This window comes from Oreochromis aureus, linkage group 12, assembly GCF_013358895.1.
Source record: "Oreochromis aureus strain Israel breed Guangdong linkage group 12, ZZ_aureus, whole genome shotgun sequence".
NCBI lineage: Eukaryota > Metazoa > Chordata > Actinopteri > Cichliformes > Cichlidae > Oreochromis > Oreochromis aureus.
The window spans coordinates 29,019,613-29,046,233 of NC_052953.1; the positions used below are offsets into that span (position 1 = coordinate 29,019,613).

Here is a 26,621-nt window from a genome sequence, read left to right on the forward strand (position 1 = left end):
GCTCCTTGCGTTGTTTAGCTTCTAACACACAGGAGTGATCTGATTTGACGACCGTTTTATCTTTTCTGAAAGCCACCTATCTACCAGGTCTTCCGCTTTTGAAATATATTACCCTTTATTTTTTTTTTGGTCGGATGTGTTGTTGGACTGGTATCTGTAAATCCTTGCTGCCCCCATGTAAGTGTCGAATATACATTACATACTTCTTTCCAGCGTGTGGCGCTAGTGCGCTTGTCCGAGTTTTGTTGACGGAAGTTCCGACGGAAGTAGAGTAAAGCAGCGATGGTGCGGCTGAAGTCGAGGTAAAATGTGCTATTCGTATACTGTTTCCTCTAGCATGTGTGGCCATAGTTTCTGACGCTACATATTCTGTCGGCAGGTATTTACTATGCGAAGTCAACGTGTCGGACAGGAGCCAGCTGTTGCTGCTGGACGACCGAGCAATTATGGTGGCAGTGAAGGCAGCGGTGGCCCGCACACATGGGGACTATGGGGCCGCTATGTGTAGCATTAGATTTTGTGGTAAGAAATGTTTAGATACTTTCCAAGGATCAAGCGCCAACACTTGAATACCCATAAGCACTAAAGTTAATTTTAAAATGTATTTAGCTGTTCGTAATGTTTGCCTGTGGAAGCTGGTCAAGTAAAATTAAACGAAATTATAATAGTCCCAGCCCTTTGGCTTCAGGGGTGACGACACTCTTTTGGCATCGTGCTAATGTAGAATGTTGTTTGACTTTTTTTTTTTTTTTTGTCTTTTTCCCCCCTTTTAGTTAAATATCTGAACGCTCACACTGGAATAGTATTTCTACGTTTTCCCAAAAGGTGTTACAAACTCCTGTGGTCTGCATTGCCTTTCATTACCAGTATTGAAACTCGTGGGCAAAAAATTCCCTGCTTTTTAAACTGTTTGCATGTAGGAGGTAAGAAAAAACTGTAAACTAATATTTCAGAATGAAAAATACATACAGCACTGTGCAAAGGTGTTGAGCCACTCATATATTTCTTCATTGCTAGAAAAATCTGAAAAAGGTACACTGATTTATTGAAACGTGTGCAATCATAAATTTAAATACTGTAAATAAGGCAAAAACAGAGTTTGTACAATTTAAATGAGTTTGAAAATCAATACAGGGTTTGACCACCTTTATTATTCAACACAGTCTGAACTATCTAATGTCATTTCATTACGTAGTCTTCAGGAATAGTTCTCCAGGCTTCTTCAAGCACATCCAAAGCTGTTCTTTGGTTGTTGGCTGCCTTTTTTCCCTTTCTGTGTCAAGGTGATCCCACACTGCTTCAGTGGTGTTGACTGGAGGTCAGTCCATGACTCTTTTTTTTTTTTTTTTTTAAATCTAGGTATGCTTTTACTGCGCCAGCAATGTGTTTGAGATCGTTGGTCACGAGGAAGACACTTTCCAGATGGTATTGCATGGTTTATCAAAATCTAATGCTTAATCTCCTGTGTTCAAAAGATCCCTCAAACCACAAACTACGACACAGCCTCCATCATGTTTTACAGATGGCTGTAGACACTCACTGTTGTACCCCTCTCCTAACCTCCTCTGTACTTACTGGAGACAGTTTGGGGGAAAAAAAAATCAACATTTGAGTCATTACTCCATAAGACCTGTTGCCACTGACTTTCAGTTCGTGTGTAATTTGACAGACTTCTGGTTGTTTCCCTTCCTTAAGAACGGCTTCTTGACAGCCACTCTTCCACTTAGATCATTTCTAATGAAGCAGTGATCAGCTGAAGGTTCAGATGCATCTTTCAGATTCTGTGTGAGGTCTTTGCTGGATTTTTTTTTACTATTTCTTAAGGACATGACTTTCATATACTGCAGATAGTTCATCTGCTGTAGATAGTCTTTTAGGTGTGCCACTTCCTCTTTTGTCATCCACTTCTCCAGTTTTCTGAATTTTTTTAACAATGGACTGCAGACCATGCTGAGATAAACCAAATTTCCATCTTACAATTCTTTGGGAATCGTCTTGTTAGTGGAAAAAAAATACTATTTTACACCCGTCACACTGTGTTATCTTTGGTATTTTTTCACAGATTAAACAGAAGAAGTGGAAGCAAATTATGTACAGTTTAAAACTGGTTCTTTGCTAAGTTAACATTTATGTGTACACCACTGATTCATACCTTGAGTTAAGTGCTGTGGTGTGAATGAGACACGGCGGGTCCAGAGATCACAGTTTTGAGCCATTTTATTTATTTCAACTCTCGGCTGTCAGCCGTACATGCATCACACCACAAAAACTCACAACAAACCCCAATTCCCCGTGTTTTAACTCACCGGGCATGATTGCGGATGCCGTGCAGGTGCATCTGCACAGCCCCGCAGACCACGCCCCACCACAAGTGCTTTTTTTAATACTTGAATGAATCATCAGTCAGTGTTAAGAGGGTTAAGAAACAAATAAGCATTGCTCTGAAAATGGTCAGGTAGAAAGACTGAATTCACAATAAGTGAAAAAGCAACCAAGAAAAGCCAAGAACAAAAAACTTTGAAAGACCTTCAGAAAGCCTGGAAAATTATTGCTCAAGATGATTTTAAACAATTATAAGGAGGTCTGGCTCCTTGGAAGGAAAATAGAAAGAAATTAGGGGTTGCTCAAGACCTTTGCACAGAACCATACATTTTAACTACATATAATTTAAGGTGGGTTTTTTGTTTGTTTCAGGGACAATTAGAACATGTCAGAAGTTTCTGATCCGATACAACACCCAGCAGCTCCATCGAATGCTTCCTAAATGTAAAAGCGAAGGTAAAGAATTGATTTGAACACTAAATTTTGCAGTTTTGGCGAGTGTGTTTCTTAACACTACACTAATATTATCCTCATAAAGTTGTAATGTTCTACATTTCAACTTTCATCTTAAATTATATAGGATGTGACCAAGCTCTTCAGTTGTAAATCTTGTAGTTCACTGAAGACAACAAACATTGGATCTTGGGACAATAAACACATAGTGAACAAAGAAAAATGCAGTTTGACTGATTTCTCCTCTTTTCATTTGCAGAAGAAAAACAGCAGGTTCGCAAAGCCATTCTAAGTTGTTCCCTAACAGAAAGCAAGGAAGCATTTGAAGAGGATTCAGAGAGTGAGGGGGAAGAGGAAGAAGAGGAGTGACTTGACCTCATGCTGGGGCCTCTGCTCAGGTTCAAGTAGGATGCCTGGTTGTGCTTGTTTTTTGTTGTGACTGAAAGAGAAGTCTGTATGAAGCATTTGAAGAAATGCTTTAACAACTGCAAGAATACCTTGTAGCAGGTTCTCAGTGCGTTTGTTACTTTAAACCCCGCCACCTCCTTCTTTCGATTATTCTCTGCACTGGAGGGACAGTTTACATGAATAACTTGGGGTTGCAGAGTTGTCTGATGGACTGTCTGAGTGTCTTTCATCAGCAAAGTCATGTGTTTGATCACATGATCATAAGTTAGTTAAATAAAACTGCATTTACACAGTGCAACACAGTACTATGCTCTCCTTCTGAAGAGTCAGACATTTAATTTTGTGTATTTTATTTGTATTGGTTCCTTTTTTGTCATAATATTTGTAAATTAAAGCCATGCTTTGAAGATACTGTGTTTGTGATGCTGTCCCAACACTTTTTTACTTCACATGCTCACATAGACCATCTAGATCATATAGGCAATCAAATAGGCACTTTCATAATTTTATTAAGAATATACCATTCATTATATAGAAAGATGTTCTGTAGTATGTATACAAAATTATGGATACTGATACATACAGCAGGCTGTATGTAAATCATGACATCACCCACTGGTTAGTGACGTCCAGAAAGATCTACTACAAAAGTTCAACACAGCCAGGCTTGCTTTGCATTAGCTGGGTTAACAAAAAAACCCGCAGTGGAAGAGATCGGGTATCACAATGATGGTTATCAGCTTTCTCGGTTAAGGTGAGTTTTCTGCCTTGGGCTCTGTGCATGCTTAAACAAAAAGGGGCATGCGATGTGTCGTGACGGTGCACAAAATGATCCCTATGAGTGCCGCCTATTCTAAAAAGAGATGTAGTCAGATGATGATAGGAAAAAAATTGTGATAAAAATGTAAAAGAACATGAAAAATACGGTAAAATACAAAACTTGCAAAAACAATGAGCTTAATGCTGCAGAAAATTGTTAGTCTTGAAATTTAGTGTGCAGAGAGGTAGATTAAACATTTTCATTTGAGTTAATTATTTTGATCCTGAGTACGCTCTCTGCCCTGCTGTTTATTTCAAAGGTGACGGCTGCAAGTTAGAGCTCTGAAGCTTAAAACTGGATCTATTTAAAAATAAAAGTTTTCATTGCCTGATGAAGAAAACATGAAGACGAGATTGAACGGGTATTCTTGGTGTGTGTTCTGTGTTCTAGTAGCTGCAATTTCAGCAGCGTAAAGGTCATCTTAGTGTTTTGAAGAGCGAAGGCTGGGGCTGAATGGAAACTGTGGACAGAGGATGCTGTTAGGCTAATGCCTTGTAACTGGTAAGTCATTAACCAGTGAACAAGCCTGGGCTAAATATCTACCTCAAGCTTGACCATGACTTATAAAATGAACTTAGTTTCCTAAATCTTAGTTTCTACATTTATGGTCTTATGAGGTGAGACCCCCGCTTTTACCCCTGTGCAGTATCCAAGCTGCATACTTAGATTTGCAGACAAGGTCTTCTTGTGATCCCATGTACCCATCTGAAAACTAGTAGGGTTTTGTACATTGAAAATCTTAATGTCAAAACTTTGTGGCATTAAAAACTTGTAATGTTTCTGGATTCTGGTTTATTTTACTTGGTTCATGTGTCTTCATTTTAAAATGTTACTTTTTTGGAGAGGAGCAGCCATTCAGAAACAAAGGCTATGGCTAGTTTGAGGCCCTAGTTAAATTGAGAGTCTGCACCAAGGCCCAGTATAAAGGTAACACCAATTATTTATGCCATCCGGGCACAGCTACTCCAGTTGACTCCATCAAAAAAAAGAACCCAAAACAAACAAACTATTAAAAAAAAACATAAAGTATGAAGAAAACAAAAGTATACTACACTTATTTTATCACCCTAAATCCAATAAACTAATCCTAATCTGACATGGTCGTTATTACTACGTCTCCCATGATCCCTCGCAGGGCCTATTCAAACAAATCGGCAGGCAGCACAAGAAACATCCGGGTCTCTCAGGTTCCTGTCTGGCGACCTGTCGCCATTAGTGCAAGCTCGTTTTGAAGGATATATTTTTTTGGCTAAAATCTCCGAACTTTTAGGTTTTCCAGCTCTTGGAAAACATTTATCGCCTTGTTAAGGGCATATTGTTTTCCTTAGCGAGTAAAAATCCTAAATTCGGGGGGTCTTGGCCCCGCGTGACGATTTTTCGTCCTCACTTCCAACTGCTCCGATAACTTGAGACGCCGAAACCGTGTCTCTTATTTTTTCTCGTGTTTGTTTTATGGTCAAGATGTCGCCGTGATGGGGTCTCCGCGTTTGACAGAAATGAATCAGGGCCTTCGTCGCCTGACCCGCACTCACTGCAGCCCGCTTTCCTTCTCCGTTTTTCCTTTTTATGCTAGAGAGCTCGGCGGCTCTCTGCCCGGAGCTCGGCCTCAACACCGCTCACTTCACGGAGACAAACATGGAGAAAAACCCCAACAACAGCAGCAGCACCAAGGTTCCGCCCCGTTCCAGCTCCACAGGCCCGGCACCGGGCGAATCTAAACCCAAAACAGGTGAACACATATCAGGAAACTGCATAAATATCACATGAGGTTGCCAAACACATTGTGTGCTCTTGCAGCTAAACACCCATTGCCCTGTGGCCTGTTGGGGCCTAGCCGTACTGCAGAGGTTGTTTACCTTGTATGGCTAAGGACCTGACGTAGCTGTCAAAACATTTGACCCACCAGCTGTCACAAAAGTACCCGATATTTCCATCCAGCATTGTTTTACTTATTTTTTATGACATGGTGACACATTTCCGCTACCAATCAAAAGCTACTCATGTGCTTAAATAAATATTTAGTTGTATAGTTTTCACAAAACGCGTATGTTTTCAGATGCATGAAAACTGGTATTTTGTTTGCTAAATCCTGAAAAAAAAATGCACTGAAAATCCATAACACACAAATTAAGATGTGCTCTAAACAAACACCACTGAGCTCTGTAAGAAACTGCATTTGCACTTTGTTCTTTATATGGGGTGGAAATGTGCATAAGGCTTAGTTTTTGCCTACAGACCCAATTAAAGGAGACTTAATCTACTGTTTTTAGACGTTGGGTCCTTCACATTACAAATCAGCTTGAATTGTGATGTTTATAAGTGTTTCCCCCCTAACACTTTTTTTTTTAAAATTTGGATTTCAGAAGGTAAAAATAATGGAGGCTCCAAGCGTTACAGCCGCAAGCGTGAGCCCTCCTTTCCTAAAGCCGACAGTTTCCCCGGCTCTCGCCGCACCAATTCACAGAAAAGCAAGAATTTTGACAAGAGACCCCCTCAGAGAGGTGGAGGACGACAGTATGGAGTTACAGGTGGAGGACGACGTGAGGAGGTGCGTGTTTCCAAAGGCTGATGTTCTACTGACCTCATTTAGCGGTGAAAAAACTTCAGCAATTGCTTGTTGACATGCATTTGGTCAAATGCGATCGATCCCCGTGTCTCCAGGTAGCAGAGACGCGCCGGGCCGAGTTCAGCCCGGCTCAGTTGGCAGGACCGAAAAAAATAAGCCTGAACCACCTGCTGAATTTCACTTTTGAACCCCGTGGAGGTAACGGTGGCGTTGGAGACGGAGGCCACTCCTGTTGGGGCCGTCGAAACAAATGGGGCCACAAGCACAAGCCCTTCAACAAGGAGCTTTTTCTGCAGGCCAAGTAAGCAGCCTCCCAAACGAAAATGATCCTGAATGCAGAGACTCGATGTTTGGGATTTGTCTCACCTTTGTGTGTGTTGCAGTTGTCAGTTTGTGGTGACTGATGACCAGGATTACAAGGCTCACTTCACTGATCCAGACACTCTGGTCAACTGGGACTGTGTGCAACAAGTGGTGAGTTATCCTCCATGTTTTGATGGGGAAGTGTTTACTTAACTACCTATATTTAATCAAATGAAAGTATGTCTCTTGACAAACCATTTCTGCACATTCTGCAGCGCATCTATAGCCATGAGGTGCCATCGTGCCCCATCTGCCTATACCCTCCTGTGGCAGCCCGCATCACCCGGTGTGGACACATCTTCTGCTGGCCGTGCATGCTGCACTACCTGTCTCTTAGTGACAAGACCTGGTCCAAGTGCCCCATCTGCTATGAGGCAGTGCACACAGCTGACCTGAAGAGGTAAATAAGAAGGAAGCAAAACATTGCCTAAAGGAGAAGAGGAGTTACTTACTTTTTTTTTTTTTTTTTGCCCATGGCTCATTTAGACATGATTAATCTTAGTATATACAAATGAGTTCTTTGCTGCTTGCTTACAAACAGCCGCCTGTCCCCGTCTTGCACCTGTGAGCCCTGCGCCCTCACAAGTTCTCCTGCTACATGGAGATATTAAAACAGGTTAATTTAGTTTGCGCAGGGTTTTTTGGTTTGGTTGTTTGGTTTTTTAATCACTTGCTTGTGTTGTTGCAGTGTGGTTGCTATGGAGACCAGACAGTATGTGGCTGGTGACAAGATCACCATGCGCTTGATGCGAAGAGAGAAGGGGGCTCTGGTGGCCCTGCCTAGCTCTCAGTGGGTGAAGGTGGAGGAGCCTGTCCGTTTTGGAGGCAAGTCTGTGCCAGTTTTACATAAAAGATCATTTTTCAGTTTTAAATTCGTATAAGACTTCATATACTTCATATAAGTTTAAAAGTATTTTTAAACTCTGTTCACATTTATTTTATAGATGCATGTTTGAGTCCATATTCCAAGCTGCTGCTGACCTCCCCGGCACAGGTCCTGAACCTGGTGGCAGAGGAGAAAGGAATTCTTCAGGCTCAGCTTAGCCAGGAAGAGGACGCTCAAGGGTGCTTCATCCAGAGCGCCCTTTGTCTTTTACAGGTAGAGCTACGTGCACATTTTTGGCAACTAAGACATAACAACATAGACATAAATAATGCAATAGACAAATTAAAGTGAAGACCAAATGCAAGTAAAGTGAAAGAAGCGCATTTAATTTGTATGAATAAACATGCAAAAGCATAAATATGCTAAATTGTTGGTTTGTTTTTGTTTGGGTTTTTTTTGCTATGCTGCTAAATCCATTTTCTCTTGGGTGTTTTGTTTTGTTTTTTTCTTTGATTTTTTTTTTTTTTTTGTCTAAGGAAGCCAAATAAGCAGTTAACTGATGATGTCTTTATCTGTATGTGTTTGTGATTAGGAACAAGAGGAAAAGCTTCTGGAGCAGCAGAAGGAGAATGCAGACAGCCTCAACTTGTCCTCTCTGACTATGAAAGAACCTTCTTCTCCTGTGGAAGAAGGGGTGACTAACATCAGCAGTGCCAAGGTGAGTCTAAACCTTCTTTACTCTTTTTCACATTGTTGTATCTCTGGTAATGGGATCAAATGTATCCTATTTGCGTGCTCCTGGTTATGGTTTTTTGTCACCTCTGTTTTGTTTCATCTTTAGCCTGTGCTGCAGTACGCCTCAGCATTTGATGACGAGGTGGCAGAGTTTCCGGAAGATGCTGATGCAGAACTGCCAGGCTTTCCCGAAGCCATTCTGGAGAGTGTGCTGGAGGAACCTCCTGCAGCTACAGGGGATTCCACCTCAGAGCTCCAGCTTGAAGAGGAGAGCCCGGCCATCCAGGCAGAGTCAGGCCGGCCCTCAGCCAGTGTGGTGCCCGGACCTTATTACTATTTCTACCAAGGTTGGTGATCCTCTGCTCCACCCATCTACCCAGGATAAAAATCATGCCGTAATATGTAAAATTTCCTCATCCCTATTTTTCTCCTGCTTTCCATTTTTCTCCATCAAGCTGACGACTGCCAGCAGATGTTCCTGCATCCCGTGAACGTGCGCTGCCTGTTACGTGAATACGGCAGCTTGGAGGCCAGTCCTGAATCCATCACCGCCACAGTGGTGGAGATAGTGGGGCAGACAGTCACAGAGGTCAGCGAACAAAGAAACAAAAGTCTGACGTCGTGTTGTTTAATGTAGTTTTAACTTAAGTCAACACATTTAATTTATTTATCCCCCACGTCCCTTTTGCAGGAGATCCGCCGCCGGCATCGCTATCTGGCTCATCTGCCACTCACGTGCGAATTCAGCATCTGTGAGCTAGCACTGCAACCACCAGTCCTGTCCCAGGAAACTCTGGACATGTTTGCAGGTTAGAACACTTAAAACTTTTTTTTAAGGGTTTTACTTTAAGGGTTTCTCAGATCAAATAAATTGTCCTTTAAACCTTTAGATGACTTGGAGAAAAGAAAACGCCTGAGGCAGAAGAAGGCAAGAGATGAGAAACGCAGAGAGAAGCGAATTGAGATTGAGGAGAACAAGAAGCAGGGTAAATGTAAGTATACCTGAAAATTACACCTTTTATGTACCTCATATTTTCAGATTGAGGTCTGTAGTACTTGCATTTTCATTCCCCAGATCCTGAGGTGCATATTGGACTGGAGAACCTTCAGCATTTCCCAGCATTCGGCTCTCCACCTCACAACAGCAGCCCCCCGATCCAACCTGACTTCACCTTTGCGCCTCCTTCGCCCCTCAGCAGCAGCCCTTCCTCTGGTAAGATCACCCCTTCCATCTGCCATTTATTGATAAGAGTTTCCTCCTGTCAGCTGCCTGCCTGGCTTTTGGTGATAAACGCCATGGCATAATCTAATTTTTTTTTTTTTTTTTTTAAACTTCTGTCATTTCAGATGGAATGAAATTCTCAAGTCTGAATACGCCGTCACCTGTCGTGGGTAGTGTGGAGGATGAGTCCCACTGCATGTCCTTTGCACAGGTGTGTGTAGGAACAGTATTCTTTGTGACTTAAGGAAGTGGTAGGCATAGCTCAGCAGTGCTTTAATTAGACTGTTTCCTGTGTAGATGCTAAGAGATGGGAAAGCAAGAGCTGATGCTGGGCCCAGGATCACTCCAAAGAAAGGTAATGCAGGTGTGTAGATACTGTGGTGCCTTGTTTGTTACAGTTAGGCTGCAGATGGGAATAATGAGAAATCTCACAGTTAAAATGGCAACTCCTGTTAAAATGAAATTGATTAGAGGTGCCTGGTTGGCTCGTGATAGTAGCTACAGCAGTAAGCTTGTAATTATGGGGAGAAGTTTTAGTCTGCTTTATAAACTGGTAATACTTGAGCAAAGAGCCAGATAATATACCCATGTTGTCATCAAAGGGTTTGTCTGCTTACATCTGCTTACAAGGTGGAATAACAGAGTCACACAGTTATTGCTAATTTATTCAAACCCAACTTGTCATAGGAATAAAATTCTGATATATTGAACCTTGGCTCAGAATAAAACCCCAGCCTCATCAAGGATACATTTCTATGTTTGTGCTTCCTGTCTATGTGGTTATATCAGTTGTTACAAATTGCACGTACCGAGTGGGTGTGTGGGTGAAAATAAGCAGAGCTTTGTGTGTTATTGTGCATTTCTGGTAAAACCAGTTTTTGGAACTGCAACACCCAGAGGCTTCCTGAACTCAATGTTGTGCCTTGTACCATGCAGATAAGCTGCTCGCTCCCCCAGCAGCGGACAGCGATGGTGAGAGCGACGGCTCAGACCGTGTCCCAGTGCCCAACTTTCAGAACTCCTTCAGTCAGGCTTTAGGGAAGGCACTTATGCAGTTGGACAGTGGTCCAGTTTCTTCTCCACAACCTGTGGTTGAACCAGGTCAGGAATCTCTGATCCCTCACATCTACTTAGCTGAAGCCTGATATTTCTGACTAGCCTCATTGTTTGTTCAGAGACGATCACACGCTCACTCCCGTCTGGGACTTTTTCTCTTTCAGATGAAAAAGGAGGAAAAAAGAAGAAGAAAAAGCAGAAGCTTCTGTTCAGCACATCCATGGTTCACACAAAGTAGACAACACTGAAGTTCATTTAATCATATTGTTTCTCCCCCACTGCTTGTGTTTTCACTTTCACGCAGATCTTTCTGGAACTATAAGCTATGGAAAAGGATTTGAGTTCATGCTGCTTCAAACATTGTTCCACTGGCTTCATCCCCTGTTCGAGCTGTTTGAGTGTCTTTCCATCAGTTTAACTTGCATACATTTCTGTTGTACAACAAGGCCAAAGCTTTGCACCATCATGCTCGTGTCACAATGAAAGCCTTATGAGTCAATTTTAGTTAACATTCTAAGTATTACACGTGCTTCAGGCTAATGTAACTTCCATGTACCTGAGTTCATCATGGGGTCTATTGTAGGAAACTGCCCCAGAGTGTTGCGTCTTGGGCCCTGTTCATGGCATTAACATGCGTTTTTGGTGATCCAATCACAAGTTGGCTGCCTGAGTATGTGTGTTCACAAATGCGGTGCTAAGAGTGCAACGTGTACCCAAGATGTATGTGCAAGACATTAGACCCATTAGTAATATAGACAGGGTAATTTGAGGGTGCTTTATACTAGAATAGCAGTCAGCCAGCTGCAGGTACGTTACACCTTTAAAACTTTCCAGGATACTCAGCACCCACACATTATCAGTCTGGAACTTAAATACAGAAGGAAGCAAGTGAGTAAATCTTTCAGTGTTTATCACAGGTCAAGTCTTGGGCTAGCTCTTCATATGTATAGATCTGGTGGATTGCCAGAGTCAAAGCCCTAGTATTTGGTAATGCCAACATTATGCCTACACATTAAGTTCTAATGTCAGGAAGTGAAAACACAGTATTGTGTGAAGTAGTTCTGTAGGTTCATCAGGACTCTTGATATATTCTGCCTGGATAAACATGAATAGCACTTTCTTGTCATTCACTTTCTTCTTAATTTCATCTTCTGTTGTAGAATGTTTACTCACTTTTAACATTATTTCCCCAAGTTTTATTTCAGTGTTGGAAATTTGTGAAGTTAAGAGAATTACTGGCTTAATGAGTGCTGGTGAAATGAGAACAAGTGGATTTGATTTTTTTTTTTTTTTTTTTTGGGAGGGCTCTTTAATTCACCTTTAATTTTGTGCAAGTTTATAGACTGGTAAGCATAACTAGTCTGTTGCAAATAATAATAAAAAAAAGATGCACAATCAAAGAACGGGCTGTTTGCTACACTTCTTTACCCATGTCTGGCAAAGTGAAACTCAAATTAGGTCAGTTCACACGATCTTATTAAAGCAGCGCCTTTTTTCTCCACAAGAGGGCAGTCTTAGTCCACCTGAGCTGTGTAATAAAATTTAAGTTATTTCAGACACTGTTTTGTATACTGACTGTGCAGTCAAAGCTTGGTTAAGAGTGTAGTCTGAGATGAAATAAATCCATAATGCCTCTGAAGTGCATGAATTATGCAGATTTCTTTATTGAAATAGGTGTCGGCATTCAAACAGAAAATAACCAGTCAGCCTTTTTTTAAACTGATGATTTGTGCTTTTTAACATGGGAATGGGTAATTAATGCCATAAAGTTGGGATGGAATAATTTTTGCCCGAGCACATCCTATACTCAGGTTCGTATCCAGTTAAAGGACAGTAAGTTATCCACATTCATCCCGGAAGTCGAAGTAATGCATATATATGCGTTACACCTGATGAGTTGTGCTATATACCAAAAATGATTCCTTTGTGCATACAGTATACAAACACTAACTGTGTCATTATCTCTTACTAGAACGACACAAGTTTATGTAGCAAAATCCTATTTTATGTTTTAGTTGCACTTTATTTTGAAAGCAATAGCCGGAAGTGCTATGTGGAGCTGGATTGTGCTGAAAGTACTCAGGCGGCTAGTTGCCTGTCTAGTCTATCCCTGTCAACAATACTGCAACCTGAGACGGGATAGCCAGCCAGCCAGTTGGCTAGCTAAGTAAACCAGCTAAGTTAGCTGCTCTGCTAACCAACTGTCACGACTCGTAATTTTTCCCTTAAGTTGGCGGGATACACTGTGTTAGAAGTTGTTTCGACAAGCGTGGAGGGAAAGCTGACTTTACGGTTTGGTAAGTTGTCTGCAGTTGGGATCAAACAGGCAGCGAAAGACAGGTTCAGTCAGTGTTTCCATTTTGTCAGTCCAGCTTCTTGAGTTGTTAGCTTACGGTTGCTAGCCAGCGAGCTGCTTAAGCGTTTGTCTTCCCTCTTGTTTGAAGTCTGTGGGAATTCCCAAACAACTGAATGCAACACGCTCGTTCAATGCGTCTGCACACTTCCTTTTTTTTCTTTTTCCTTCTGTACGTTAAATGTGCCCCCCTGCTGTTGGGAGCAAGCCAACTCTTATCTGTCGCTAAACTGGACCGGGCACTGTCGAGGTAATTTAGGTGAGCAGACACGACATGAGGAAGCACTAACACTTGTTGCTGAGATGGAAAACTACCAAACTTATAAAGCTCATTTATTAGCATTGTTGTTTAGATTTATTTGTATCATTACTTGTGTGTGTGTGTGTGTGTGTGTGTGTGTGTGTGTGTGTGTGTGTGTGTGTGTGTGGTTGGGATGCTTGGTTTTCTGTAGCATCCAGTAGGTCCACATTAAATCTGGATTATGGTTTACTGTGATATAAAACTGTGGTTACCTGCTTCACTGTTGTAGATTGCTTTTAAATGTCAAGATCACCTAAAAACCTGAGACTACTACATTATGCCCATAATAATACAGCAAAATATAACAGCCAGGCTAAACTCAATATAAAAATTCTTCTTAGATAACAGTATCACATATTTAACTGTTAAAGTCCAAGCCTGTGGATTTTGATTTATATTTTATGTTACTTTACCATAGGTGAGAACTAAATTTGGGTAATGCTCATCTTCTTTTACTTGTTTTGCTGTCTACGTAAGGAAATTTCCTCTGCATAACTGGCTTAGCCGGGTTATTGACTCATTGTCTTTAAAAAGTTAAAGACAGTAAGTGAGTCAGGGCTAAAACAAAACAAAACAAAACAAAACAAAACAAAATGCCTCTATGCCCTGTGCCCTACTGTCCTGCATGTATACTCTGAAATATGTCTCTAACATTCGCAGCATCTCTTCAAAGTTGACTATTTAACATCTCAGGCTTGAAGAAATGCTCTTTTCGATTGTTATGTGAGGCTTGCAGTAATGAGTCGGGCGTAGGATACTCGGTGGTGTGTCTAAGCCTATATAAGGCAGACGGCTCCTTAATCCCCCTGTGCTGCTCGTCCCACCATCACAGTGGATGTTTGGCATTCCATCTCAGCAAAGGTGTTTCCTGCCACTATCTAAAGTTCACGTTTTCAGCATTTTCAACAGTCTCTGTTAGTCAACCGCCTTCGTGGCTCTGCTTCCTTGTCTGTCCAGTTTTTATGTTTGTATGTTATTTTTTTTTCTCTTTTATGAATCATGGACTTGCCCACTGAGTATTTGGAGCTTATCAGCTGATGTGCTTGATAAGACACACAACGACAGGGGTGATCATGTAAAGACGTGACTGGCACAGAAAAGGACACCAAACAGCAGTGTTTATACTTCCAACATTTGCTGATTGAAGGCATTTAGATGCAGTAGTGTGAGGACTGCATTGGCGATGGCGTGCTTGTACTGCTCGAGGACATAATGCAAATATAAGTACGGGAAATCGCAAGCATATACGAGAGCAGAGTTGATGACTTTTGTTGTGCAAGTTGTTATATGTCTGGACTTAAGCCACTAGCACTAAATATATATGGGTGTGCCTGTGTTTACTGAAGTCTGTGTCAGTGTAAACATATCATCTATTTGCTGCTTTTTGAAGGCGTGAGAACACCACAGCAACGCATTTGGACTGCCCTGTTGTAGCCCTGCTGTGATTTCTCTACTGTGGCCTTCAGCACGACAGTCTTAACTAGTGAACAGCCTGTCTGCTTTGATGACGCGAAGTGTCTATCTCTTAGGCTCTTTCGACTCCTTCCTCCCGTGTGATATGACATCACGACTCGGTTACAAGAGAAGCTCGAGCTCAACAGCAGACGGTTGACATCTGGTCAGGTAGGATATTATATTCAGGATTTTGATCAAGCGTGCTATTATTTATATAAAAAGAAAATTCAGTTTCTGCATAGCAGAGTAACTCAGCACAACACGTGGAAAACATTATCAGCTGTGAAGAAGGAGTTTCTTAAAGGGCTAACACAAAAGCCTTTGTGTTCTTTTCTATCTTCATTATCGCTTTATAACAACAGATAAAGCTGTTTACCAGCATACTGTGTCAGAAATTAGTAAGTTGATCTTTAGTGATCTCATATTTATCACTAAACCTCCTTTAGACTGAATAAGCATTTCAAAATAGGCATTCAGAAGTTCATTAGGGGTGGAGCTGAATGTTTGATGGATGGTGGTCTGGTGTGAGTTTGCACTGGAATCTCCCATTTACTGTCTAAGAATGATGTGCATGTGTTAAAGCCTGAAGCAAAAAACAATGGCATTGTACAGTTGTCCGGTTCCTCCTTGTGTCAGTTGCCACATCAAAAGTATGCAGTCCTGATCACCACTACACCAGTATCTCAATTTAGTCACACACATTTTACAAGCTAGTTTGATTGCACTGATAACGACAGCCAAGGAGATAATGTTAACGTCAGTTATTAGAGTCGACCAACAGGTCAAACAAAGGCAACAATTGTCCAGGTTACAGGTTTTAAGTACAAGTAACATTAAAACATTTAAATCAAAACTTTAAGTAGCTAAACTAATGTTTAATGTGTCTTAAACTACAACAAAACACATTTAAATAGACATTGGAAATGTGTTGTAACTTTTCGCTGACACAGCTGCTGCTTTTTTCACATCAGGCATTTTCATACGTTTCATATGTTTCATATGTCACTGCATAAAAAGCACAGGCATAGTAACATGGCTTTTAGGCTCATGGAAGCATGAATGTTCAATGCATCATAATCAGAGTAAATGTTATCAGTCCCACCTGTGCTGCTGTGTGCTAAGCCATTATTAAATTCATAACTCAGACCTGTGTCACGTGAATGTACAAGACAAACACTCACCTTTTATTGGTGTCCGCTCTTATTTAGCACTAAATATGTCCCGCTTTAACCTAACAATCAATAACCTTTGGCAAAATAATATACAGTACTGTGCAAAAGTCTTGAGCCACTCACCAATTCTTTAGATTTTGCTTGCAAGGAGTTAGACTTTATTTATTTTTTTATTATTTTTAAAGCAGTAGTTTTCGTTGAAGGTATTTCAAAGTTGTTCTTTGGACATTTGCTTTTTCACAAATTTTCAGTCTAGTGCTTTGTATTTTCCAAAGAATGATTTCTTCAATTTTTTTTTCTTAGCACTTAGACACTTAGCACTGACCTATGAATCCTTTAAGAGTAACAAAAGCTGCCTGTAACTCATATGAACCAGTTTTGTGTTTTCACATTTCAAACAACTTGGCATCGAACCTGATTTTCCGCATGATAGTGATCCCAAACACACCGCTTATGCGCTTACACCTTACATGGATAGTGTTCTACTTTGGGTTTTTCTATCAGTCATGCATTGGCCTCCCCAGAGCCCAGACTTCAACATTATTGAAGCAGTGTCAAATCCTCTCGATAGAGAACAGAACAAAATGCAGCCAGCATCCAAAGACGAGCTTTGAATGTCCTTCAAGAAACCTGGAGAACTGTTTCTGAAGATTTATAAGAAATTACAAGAAAGCTTGGCTGAGAGAGTTCTGCGTGTGTTGTGTTTTTTTTTTTTTTTTTTTTTTTTTTCACATTTCAATAAATGACTTCAATTTTTTTCTTAGAAAAATATAAATAAATGAGATGGCTCAAGACTTTTGCACAATAAACTTGTGATGTAATATCAGACGCTCCCAAGTTTACAGTAACGGTTAGATGGGTGGATTTTTTAAATCCTTAAATTTTTAGATTTTGTGCAGGTACTTCTTTGTTGAGGATCTCAATAAGAAATATTAGTTTTTATTTTCTCTCTGATGGGATATTTTATCTTTATGCTTAACAAAAGGTGCCGTTCAAAAGGATGGCTGCTCAGGTGGAGGTTCACACTACGGAGGTAGGAAGGACAGTAGCAGGAGGACGACATCACCTGACTCCCCTCACAGACTCCAGCAATAAGAGCCTCATTGACATCCCGTCTGTCAATCAGCCGCATGTCATCGCAGCTGAACCAAACAAACCTGCCCCAAGCGCCAAGCCACGGCTTACTCCCAAACCTTTTTCTGTGGAGAAAAATCCTACAATTAAGCCCATACTCGCCCCAAAGCCTCAAACCAAACCCCGACCTGAGTCCACTCGCCTTGTTGGATACAAACCAGAGTTTCCAAGCAATCCAAAACCACAGCAGCCGGTTTCCAGCAGCAAACCCAGACCACTTTTAACCAACCCCAACCGTCCTGCCTCTACCTCCTTTCGATCACCCACTAAGTTGAACACTGGACAGACAACAAAGCCAGTAGCCCAGCCATTTAAACCAGCTCCTCCTCATGACACTGGAGACCCTAACAGACCCACCCCTCCTCCTGTGCCAGCACAGAGGCAGAAACCCTCAGCATCAAGCTTGGCCTACTCAAAGAGCTTTAAAAAACTTCCAGCAGCAGAGTGGTCTGGAACCACTAAAAAAGAAGATGAAAAAGGCCACGATGCACAAGGTAAAGTTGGTACCTCCCTTACTAGAGCAAAGTCCATGGGCTTTCTTCTTGATGCAGGGCAAGAAAATGAAGGAAAAGAAAAGGCTCAGCCTGAAACACCTGTGCCTCTGCGACCACATCCTAGAGGCACCAAGCCCAGACCTGTATCAGCCATTTTCCCCGGCAGTCCAACAAAGATGGAGAACCCGGTTCCTGCTCCTCGCTGGGCTGGGAGACGACCCCTTTCAGCTGATCTCACTTCCAAATTTGAGTCTATTGGTCTTTCACTGCACCGCAAAGTTCCTGAAGCAAATACAGTAGACAACACTCCAGAGGGAAAAGCACTACCACAAAGCAAAGAGGAAGATAAAACCTTTATGAGTACCACACCACAAAGTACTGATGATGTATGTAATCCCATCCTCTCAGACCAAAGCAACAAAAACAAAGAAGAAATGGCTGGGAAAGAGACCGATGAAGACAAGCGCAGGGTTAGCGTCAAGTCGCGAATAAGTCTTTTGCTCGATTTGCCGTCTTCTCCTGGGGTAGCTGCCACCGGCCATGGTTCAGATCTTCACTCTCCATTGCAGCCAACCCCTGAAGGTGAACCAGCAGTGGGTGTTAAACAGCTCATCAAGCAGCTGACAGAGGACACAACACCGACTCAGAGCCCTGTCCTTAAACCAGCACTGAAGCCCCGTCCCTTGCCCCTTGACCTAACCAAAAGGTAAGAGCTGCTCACACTGTCCATGTGCTTTGTTTTTTGTTCTGTGTTCCACTGTCATGCATGGCTTTTGTCTTGTGTGATATATGTCCAATAGGTTTTCAGCTGAGAGGTCACCTGACCCTGTTTCCCTCACTGAGACAGAGGACCATCATTACATCAGCAAAGATCCTCAGAAGAGGGTAAGAGAGGGCGTGAGCTTTGTAGGAACTGGTTTCTGTTGGGCTCAGTCTGTGTTTAACAGGCAAATGAGGGTAACAATGAGAAACTGTGTCACCGCGTGGTGCTTGGAAAGTTTTTCACATGGTGTTGCTCAGCTCAGTTTGATTTTAGTGTGTTTGTTACCATTTCCTGTTTGATTGAAACCCATGCAATATAACATAAAGACGGAAAATACAAAAGAAGCATAGGAGAATGGGCAGTGTGCAAATAGAGGTGAAGCCTCTGACGCAGTTTAAACTAGAAGTGAAGTAGGGAGACACACAAATTCAACTCATGCTTTAGAGCTATAGTTACTCTATATCTGTATACACAACTGGAAATTCATCTTTATTTACCTGTTGAAAAGCACTTGCATTTCCAGTGGACCAAAGCGCCTTTGCATTCATGAAGACATTTCTTTCAAAGAAATAGGACATTACAGTAAAATGAATTGCTGCCATAGACATGCAAAGCTGTGAAACCTAATACTGCTGAGACATTAAACATCCCCAGTGACTGCCAGTTATGAAACACACAAAGAAGAGATCAAATAGGAAAGGTCAATTCTGAGAGACTTTGATTACCACCTCTGCACCACACCCACTGTTATGAGCCCTACGTAGAACGAGAGGATACTGTTTGTGCCCTTCCAAATTGTTCTCTTGAACTGCTCTGTGTGCTGTATTGTTCCATGTTCCATTGCCAAGTCCCATTTATTCTTACTCATGGTTTTATAGCAGTAAATGGTACCTAAATTCATAACTTTTTTAAAAAACTTTTATTTCTTTCAGAAGATTCCAGCTGAAAGAAATTCTGTAATAGCTTATCACCAGTGTTGGTCAAGTTACTTGAAAAAAGTAATCAGTAACTAATTACTGATTACTTCCCCCCAAAAAGTAATCCCGTTACTTTACTGATTACTTATTTTCAAAAGTAATTAATTACCTAGTTACTTAGTTACTTTTTAAAAACACGATTTACAACCTGAATAGGTGATAAAGCGATAGATCTTTCAGCCCAGTTCTACTTTTTCTGCATAATCCATCATACAAAATGTAATCAAATGGAAAAGTCTCTTTTTAAAACTTGTTTTATTAGTTTTAATCTTTTAACTTTATGCATCAAGCAAAAATTAAATTATATACAACATTCTCTGACTGGAAGAAATTTGTTTAACATTTAAACCTATTTTCTGCACATTCCAGCACATAAAATAAAATATTTTTTTGTGTTTACACTCAGTCTTTCAAATAAATGCAAGTGAAACACAGCAGAAAATAAATAAAATCAAAGACTCAGCAGTCCTGTTGCTCTATTTTTACCTGTATAGCAGGCGGATGTTTGCCCTGGTGCAGGTGCCGCAGCGGTCAGTGGAAGAATCCGCGAGTTTCTCTGTGAATTTCCCATTCCGTGGTAGCGTACTCGGCGCTTGCTCCGAAGTTAAGGGTTTTTTTCGCTGTAAAAAGAAGTTTTCTTCCCACGCAGCGAACAGCGGACGCTAATGTTTTTGTCACTTTTTATGGAATCAGACTCAAAGTAAGGTCAGTACTTCCACGCTTTTTAACGCTGGACGCTCATACTCTCTCCCGCACTCTATATATTATCCATTGTTGATCTGCACACAGCTGTTGCCACGAACGTCGCGCTCGCTTACGTCATTGTCGTGAGACACTCTCGCAAAAAAAATCACGGTTTTAGTAATGCAGTAACGCAGCGTGCTTACGGGAAAGTAACAGTAATCTAATTACCGTTTTTGCAATAGTAGTCCCTTACTTTACTCGTTACTTGAAAAAAGTAATCGGATTACAGTAACACGTTACAAGTAACGCGTTACTGCCCATCTCTGCTTATCACCTCCACAACTAGGCAATAAGTTGCGAGCATGCTTCTGCAACTTAAGAATTCTCAGTATATCTCTTAATTTTCCCAGGCTGAAGAGTCGGCTATCACTCCCAGTGACCAGAAGACATTTTTGGATTTAAAAGATTCCCAAGAGCAGCTCAAAAAGGTCTCCACGCCTGAAGGGCCTGAAGCAGGACAGACGTTTGGTGCTGTTTCCAAGGAAATTGGTGCAGGCAGTGGAGTCCAAACGGTGCGAGCATCCTTGTTTGATAATGTCGTGGAGAGGCACAGCGTGGTGTTGATGGATGATGGCTCATCTGTTGACACGGCCAAGGATTTGCTCAGCAGCACGTCTCCATTTGATAGAACAGTTACTGAAAATAACGGGGCTCCAGTCACAGCTAACTACAGCCAGCCTTTATCGCCATCATGTCTTCAGCCCGTATTACATGCCTTTGACACAGTGCAGGCTGTCGAAGAGAGTCGGGCAGTGAGTGAGAGCGTCCCATCAGCTCAGTGGGAGGATAAGGCCATGACCCTCCGTTCCAGACGCTCAGAAGGGAGCAGGCCTCTACCAGAATGGACCAGTCCTGCACAAGAACAGCCACCTTTGGCACCTTTGATGCCTCAAACACAGCCACGATATCTGAGGATAGGAGCCTTACAGAAGTGGACAACTTCAGGTCTCGACCAAGACGTAGATATGGAAACGGGGATGCTAAAGGAATCACAAAGGGAGGGACAAGTGACTTTAGATAAAGACAAGGAGAGACAAAGAGTGGCAGAACAAGAAGAAGTGGCGGCAGCACCTAAACGCTTGAAGATGCTGCAGGCAGACGAAATGGCAAAACCCAAGGCAACCTACTTTGCTTTAACCGGACAAATACAGGAGCCAGTTTCTCTCGGGGGTGCAGGGACAAACACTGGGGACATGACTAGCCCCTCTGATGATTTCTTAGGGATTTCTCTCCTGAGTGGCCCTCAAGGGAAGAGTCTTCCAGTAAGGGGGAGCCAGTCTTTAAATGATGATCCTTTTGGAAAAACAACTCCATCGCAAGAGCAAGTTGAAGATTTGATGATAAGAAGCCACAAGTCACCCAGGGAGAGCAGTTTAGCCTTAGATGGACAGAGTAAAGAGGAAAGGCTAGAAGCTGAAAAGAAAAGGGAGCAAAGGAAGGAGAAAGAAAGGCACAGGACTAAGATAAAAGAAATTGAAAGGGAAAAACAGACACAGCTGGAAATGGAGAAACTAGCACATTTAGAATTTACACGAATGAAGGAGAGGGAGATGCAAAGAGAATTTGAAAGGCAAAGACAGAAGTCATTTGAAAAGGAGAAACAAGAATTTGAGGAGAAACAGCGTGCCCTGGAAAGGCAGAAACAGACTGAGCTTGAGAAAGTGCAAGAATTGGAGGAGAAACAGAGACTTGAAAGAGAGAAGCAGAGGAAACTTGAGAAAGAAAAAAGGCGAGAACTAGAGAGACAAAGGGAGAGAGAGCAACACCAAAAACAAAAGGAGGAAGCGCGGCTAAAACAGTTAGAGAGACTGCAGCTCTTAGACCTTCAAAGACAGAAGCAGAAAGAAAAGGAAATCCAGCAGCTAAAAGAAAAAAAGGAAAAAGAAGAGGCAGACAAGATGAGACAGATCGCATTAGAGCAAGAAATGTTAAGAGTAAAAGAGCTTGAAAAAGAGCGGGAAAGAGAAAAGGAGATGGAGAAGGAGCGTCAGAAAGAGATACAGAGGGAGCTGGAGAAACGGAGACAACAAGATTTAGAAAGGGAGAGACAGAGGCAGCTAGACATTGAGCAACAGGAACTGGAGAAGGAAAGGAAGAGGAAGGAGGATGTAGAGAGACTTAAAGAGCTGGAGAGATTACAGCTCTTGGAGTTTGAAAAGCAAAAACAGGCAGAGAGGGAGAGACAACAAATTCAGGAGCTCGAAAAACAGAGGCAACTAGACATTGAGCGACAGAAATTAGAAAACCAGAGGCTGAGACAACAGGAACTGGAGAAGGAAAGGAAGAGGAAGGAGGATGTAGAGAGACTTAAAGAGCTTGAGAGATTACAGCTCTTGGAGTTTGAAAAGCAAAAACAGGCAGAGAGTAAGACACAACAAATTCAGGAGCTCGAAAAACAGAGGCAACTAGACATTGAGCGACAGAAATTAGAAAACCAGAGGCTGAGACAACAGGAACTGGAGAAGGAAAGGAAGAGGAAGGAGGATGTAGACAGACTTAAAGAGCTTGAGAGATTACAGCTCCTGGAGTTTGAAAAGCAAAAGCAGGTAGAGAGGGAAAGACAACAATTTCAGGAGCTTGAGAAACAGAGGCAACTAGACATTGAGCGACAGGAATTAGAAAACCAGAGGCTGAGACAACAGGAACTGGAGAAGGAAAGGAAGAGGAAGGAGGATGTTGAGAGACTTAAAGAGCTGGAGAGATTACAGCTCCTGGAGTTTGAAAAGCAAAAACAGGCAGAGAGGGAGAGACAACAAATTCAGGAGCTCGAAAAACAGAGGCAACTAGACATTGAGCGACAGAAATTAGAAAACCAGAGGCTGAGACAACAGGAACTGGAGAAGGAAAGGAAGAGGAAGGAGGATGTTGAGAGACTTAAAGAGCTTGAGAGATTACAGCTCTTGGAGTACGAAAAGCAAAAGCAGGCAGAGAGGGAAAGACAACAAATTGCGGAGTTTGAGAAACACAGACTGAGGGAAAAGATGGAAAGGGAGGAGGCAGAACGGATGCGAGTCATAGCCAAGCAACAAGAAGCAGAGAGACAGCGACTAAAAGAGAAGCAGAAAAAAGAGGAGCAAGAGAGGCTAAAGTTGGAGCCATCACCTCTGAAACCCAAAGTTCTTGATCTGGACTCTGTGCTCAGAAATGAACCAATGTCTAAGTCTACTTCTCAACGCAGCGATGCTGCAACCCGCTGGAAGGAGCCTTACAAGCCTACCATTCTTGACATAGACTCCTTTACATCTCAAGCTCAGCTCTCCTCTAATAATGACTTGTTTCCTTCATTGGGAATGCAGGGACTAAATGCTGACTTTGGGGGTAAATTACAGCCTACACCTGAAAGTGACTTTAGCTGGAAGATACCACCACAGACTTCAGTAGGTTTCTCAAACCCAGTATGGACGACGCCTCCTCAGGACCCCTGGGAGCTGCAGTCAGTTGAGATGTCTGTGGACCAGCCTAAGACTGAATCTAGAAAACACGCCAACAAACACAGTCCAGAACAGCTCCTTCTCGATCATGGGGAACGCATCCCAACTCGACAAAGGCCTTGGTCTGCTTTCCTGGATGAGTCACCCCCTTTGGGCCCTTTTCCTGGTTCAGAGGTTAAACGTGTGAACTCCCCAGGTGGACTCCCCACCATCACTCCTGCAGAGCAGATCTGGTTGCCTAGAGAGCTACAGCCACAGAAGATCAGGGGAGAAGCACAGGGCCAGAGGAGATCACAGGGGTCCAAGGTGAGTGACATAAATCAATTAATCAGTTCCAAAGATGCCAATGAACTACCCCCTTCCCACCACACTTTATTTTGTGATTATTGTAGAAATCAAGTTGGCATTTTCTTAGCTTGTCAGTGCAGATGGAGTCAGATTATCTATCTATCAATCAATCAATCAATCTTTATTTATAAAGCACTTTTCATACATAAAATGTAGCACAAAGTGCTTTACATGGTTAAAAGCAGCCCACCCCACCCTCCCACTCACTCCCCACACTCTCATTAACATAAACGATCATGACATATCACACAGAGACATGCAGACTTGTGAAAATACAGGACATTTTGTGATATCTTACAGAACAATCTGTTCTTGTAGACATGGAAAAGTACAAATCATCTAAAACATAAATATAGCTTCTCATGATGTAGGTTGTATCACATATTTTCCACCCTGTCATTTTAAATGCTCACCAAGTTCCCAAAGCAAAAGCATACACACAAAAAATATATATTTTTTTGATTTTTAGTGTGCATTATTCTGTGTGCCATCATTCCCTGATTAAATTGGTTGGAGAAAAGAGGCTCTAGCTGAGTTGCCATATTCTGGTTGAGCTAGGTGACATAGTGGCTAAATTAGTCTAATTCTTGCTTCTTAATAACTACAACAGGCTGTGTCACCATCAACCAAAATGCGAATAAAATTCAAGTGAAAATAGGAATATTGATTCAGCACTGCTGCTTCTCTTTCATCATTCCTTAGTATTATCTTCATGTCTGCAAGATACCTAATGAGTAGTTATATTTGATATAAAGTATTTACAACTATAATGTAGTTGGATGCCTCTTGCATCCAGTTAGATTGCAGTGTATATGTGTCTGTTCAGACTCGTATAATACATATAGTGAAGACTTTGAAGTAATTTAAGAAAACACATTAGGTGTATTTGTTTGACTGGTAAGGTGAGGTCTGATAGAGAAGAAAGTCAGAGCCATGACAGCAGTCATGTTTCAAATGTGGGTGTTACTGCAAATAATCTAGAAAATTAAACCAAAGATTCCTTACAGACAAAAGAAATTTATACAGAATGATGTAGTCTCACTTTAAAGTTCAGCTTTAACTCTTTGTCATTTTATCCTTTTAGACATTTTTGTATAGTAAATATATTGTTGAGTTATAAACAAAAAGGGATTCGTGACTTTGGGAGCAACAGTTAACCTTTCACCACTGAATTATTATCACTTCCATTTCTTAAGTCCCATATTTTAGGTGCTCCTGAGATACTCTGTTCACAAGAATGGGTTAAAGCAAAAAAGCTGATATCTCAGGCCATGTCTAGATCATAATGATGTTAATGACATGCATGCTAATTATTACATTATAAACCATAACATGTTTTGTTTTAGAAACAAAAATCAATTTGTTGTTAGTTCCACTTAGCCACACTCCTGTTACCTTGAGGAATTGTGCTTCTGTTTGAGCAAGTGGCGTTGCATTGCTGGGGGTAATAGATAGACCAACATTACAAAAACGTGGCCAAATTACAGTCACACTTCACAAGAAAGCAACAAACTGACACCTAAGCAGTGTTTAAACGTGAGTGGACTGAAGTTCACTTTATTCTGTCTAGCTTCCAGCATGACAGTGAGCAGCTTTTTACTGTTATGAGGTGATGCAGTTGGATTGTGGTGTTCACTTTGGTCCTTTATGCTGCTCAGGAGTTGAACAGGTTGCGGTCTCGGAGTGTGTCACGACGATCGGCTCCTGCAGGTAGTGCCATGGATGGAAGCCTTTCCAGGATGAGGAGTCGCAGCGCCCACAGAGAACAGGACCTGCAGAGCAGGGTGAGTCAGGCTGCTGCTCATTTTCTGCAGCATTTTATTACAAATCACTGTTTTCACTCAGCTCTGTGGAAACAGAGAAGCAGGGCTTTAAGTGAGAATGTGTGTAACTCTGGGTATTTGTATGCGTGCCTCATGCACTGAAGACTGTATTGGAATGCAGCTTGCTCACTTGACGTGAAAATGCTGCTGGGCTCACATAGTAAAGAGCTGGTGACTAATGTTGAAAGCATGGACGTCCTAGACTCACCTCTGCCCATCCCACATTACATTCTAGGGAAGTGGTGCTCAAACACCTTCTCAGGCCTGTACATCAGGATTGGATCAGACAAATGATTAAGTAAAGGTTTTCACTGCTGATTTATCAGAAACCTGACAGCAGGGCTCAGAGAAACCTGTGAAGTGAAATGGCATGTAATGATTATGTGTTCTGCAGGTATTTGTGTAACCTTGCTACTTGATTTTGATTGGTTAGAAGTTATATTTTGCGATAAACTTTTAGTTCACCTCTGTGAATGGAATAGCCTTTGCTGGGAGCGATAATGCTGTCTGTATATGTAGTTGATATTTCTTGGAAGACTTGATGGGATTTGTTCAAAAACAAAAGTTTATTTAGTTTCAGGGATGCACTTATTGTGATTTTGGTGATCAAAGGTCTCTGCGACCTCATAAAACACCTTTTTGGCCATAACTCTAGAAATTTTGCCTAATTTGTATGCTAAATTTACAAAAATGTCTATTAAGACAAAATGTTTTGCTTCCAAAAGATTGGTGGTGAAATGTGGACAGACATCAATGTAAGCTGCTGCTTGACTGGTTGGTGGAGGCAACTTCGAGGTGGTAATTCCGGTTCTATATTTTTAAACATGTAAACAAATGTGTCTGCATGTTATCAAC

At 41.7% G+C, this 26,621-nt stretch overlaps 3 protein-coding genes across 5 annotated transcripts in view; all 3 read left to right on the forward strand.

Annotated features, from left to right (window-relative positions):
• The first annotated feature begins 57 nt into the window (after nucleotides 1–57).
• On the forward strand, nucleotides 58–3,594 carry pop5 (POP5 homolog, ribonuclease P/MRP subunit). The gene is made up of 5 exons (XM_031743649.2): nucleotides 58–302; nucleotides 380–522; nucleotides 774–923; nucleotides 2,695–2,778; nucleotides 3,035–3,594. Exons 1-5 carry the CDS (start codon nucleotides 283–285, stop codon nucleotides 3,142–3,144), a joined length of 507 nt encoding a protein of 168 aa, XP_031599509.1. The 5' UTR covers nucleotides 58–282; the 3' UTR covers nucleotides 3,145–3,594.
• Nucleotides 3,595–5,167: 1,573 nt separating this feature from the next.
• Nucleotides 5,168–12,410, forward strand: rnf10 (ring finger protein 10). Of its 2 annotated transcripts, none has more exons than XM_031743626.2 (17): nucleotides 5,168–5,732; nucleotides 6,367–6,551; nucleotides 6,665–6,870; nucleotides 6,953–7,043; nucleotides 7,148–7,332; nucleotides 7,621–7,757; nucleotides 7,877–8,031; nucleotides 8,351–8,476; nucleotides 8,600–8,840; nucleotides 8,949–9,082; nucleotides 9,185–9,302; nucleotides 9,384–9,485; nucleotides 9,569–9,706; nucleotides 9,841–9,926; nucleotides 10,013–10,079; nucleotides 10,652–10,816; nucleotides 10,936–12,410. In XM_031743626.2, exons 1-17 carry the CDS (start codon nucleotides 5,570–5,572, stop codon nucleotides 11,007–11,009), a joined length of 2,373 nt encoding a protein of 790 aa, XP_031599486.1. In that variant the 5' UTR covers nucleotides 5,168–5,569; the 3' UTR covers nucleotides 11,010–12,410. The 2 variants fall into 2 exon arrangements, with proteins under 2 accessions (XP_031599486.1, XP_031599487.1); XM_031743627.2 differs by having other exon boundaries at nucleotides 10,013–10,070.
• A 432-nt stretch (nucleotides 12,411–12,842) lies between these two features.
• The window catches only part of si:ch73-138n13.1 (calponin homology domain-containing protein DDB_G0272472), a 28,724-nt gene continuing 14,945 nt past the window's right edge, over nucleotides 12,843–26,621 (forward strand). The window contains exons 1-6 of one of the 2 annotated variants that reach the window (XM_031743635.2): nucleotides 12,843–13,068; nucleotides 14,955–15,048; nucleotides 17,038–18,386; nucleotides 18,481–18,565; nucleotides 20,515–23,901; nucleotides 25,602–25,727. In XM_031743635.2, coding sequence (XP_031599495.2) covers nucleotides 17,053–18,386; nucleotides 18,481–18,565; nucleotides 20,515–23,901; nucleotides 25,602–25,727 — 4,932 coding nt within the window. In that variant the 5' untranslated portion in view covers nucleotides 12,843–13,068; nucleotides 14,955–15,048; nucleotides 17,038–17,052. The remainder of the gene's footprint in view (nucleotides 13,069–14,954; nucleotides 15,049–17,037; nucleotides 18,387–18,480; nucleotides 18,566–20,514; nucleotides 23,902–25,601; nucleotides 25,728–26,621) is intronic. The other variant, XM_031743634.2, reaches the window with a different exon arrangement.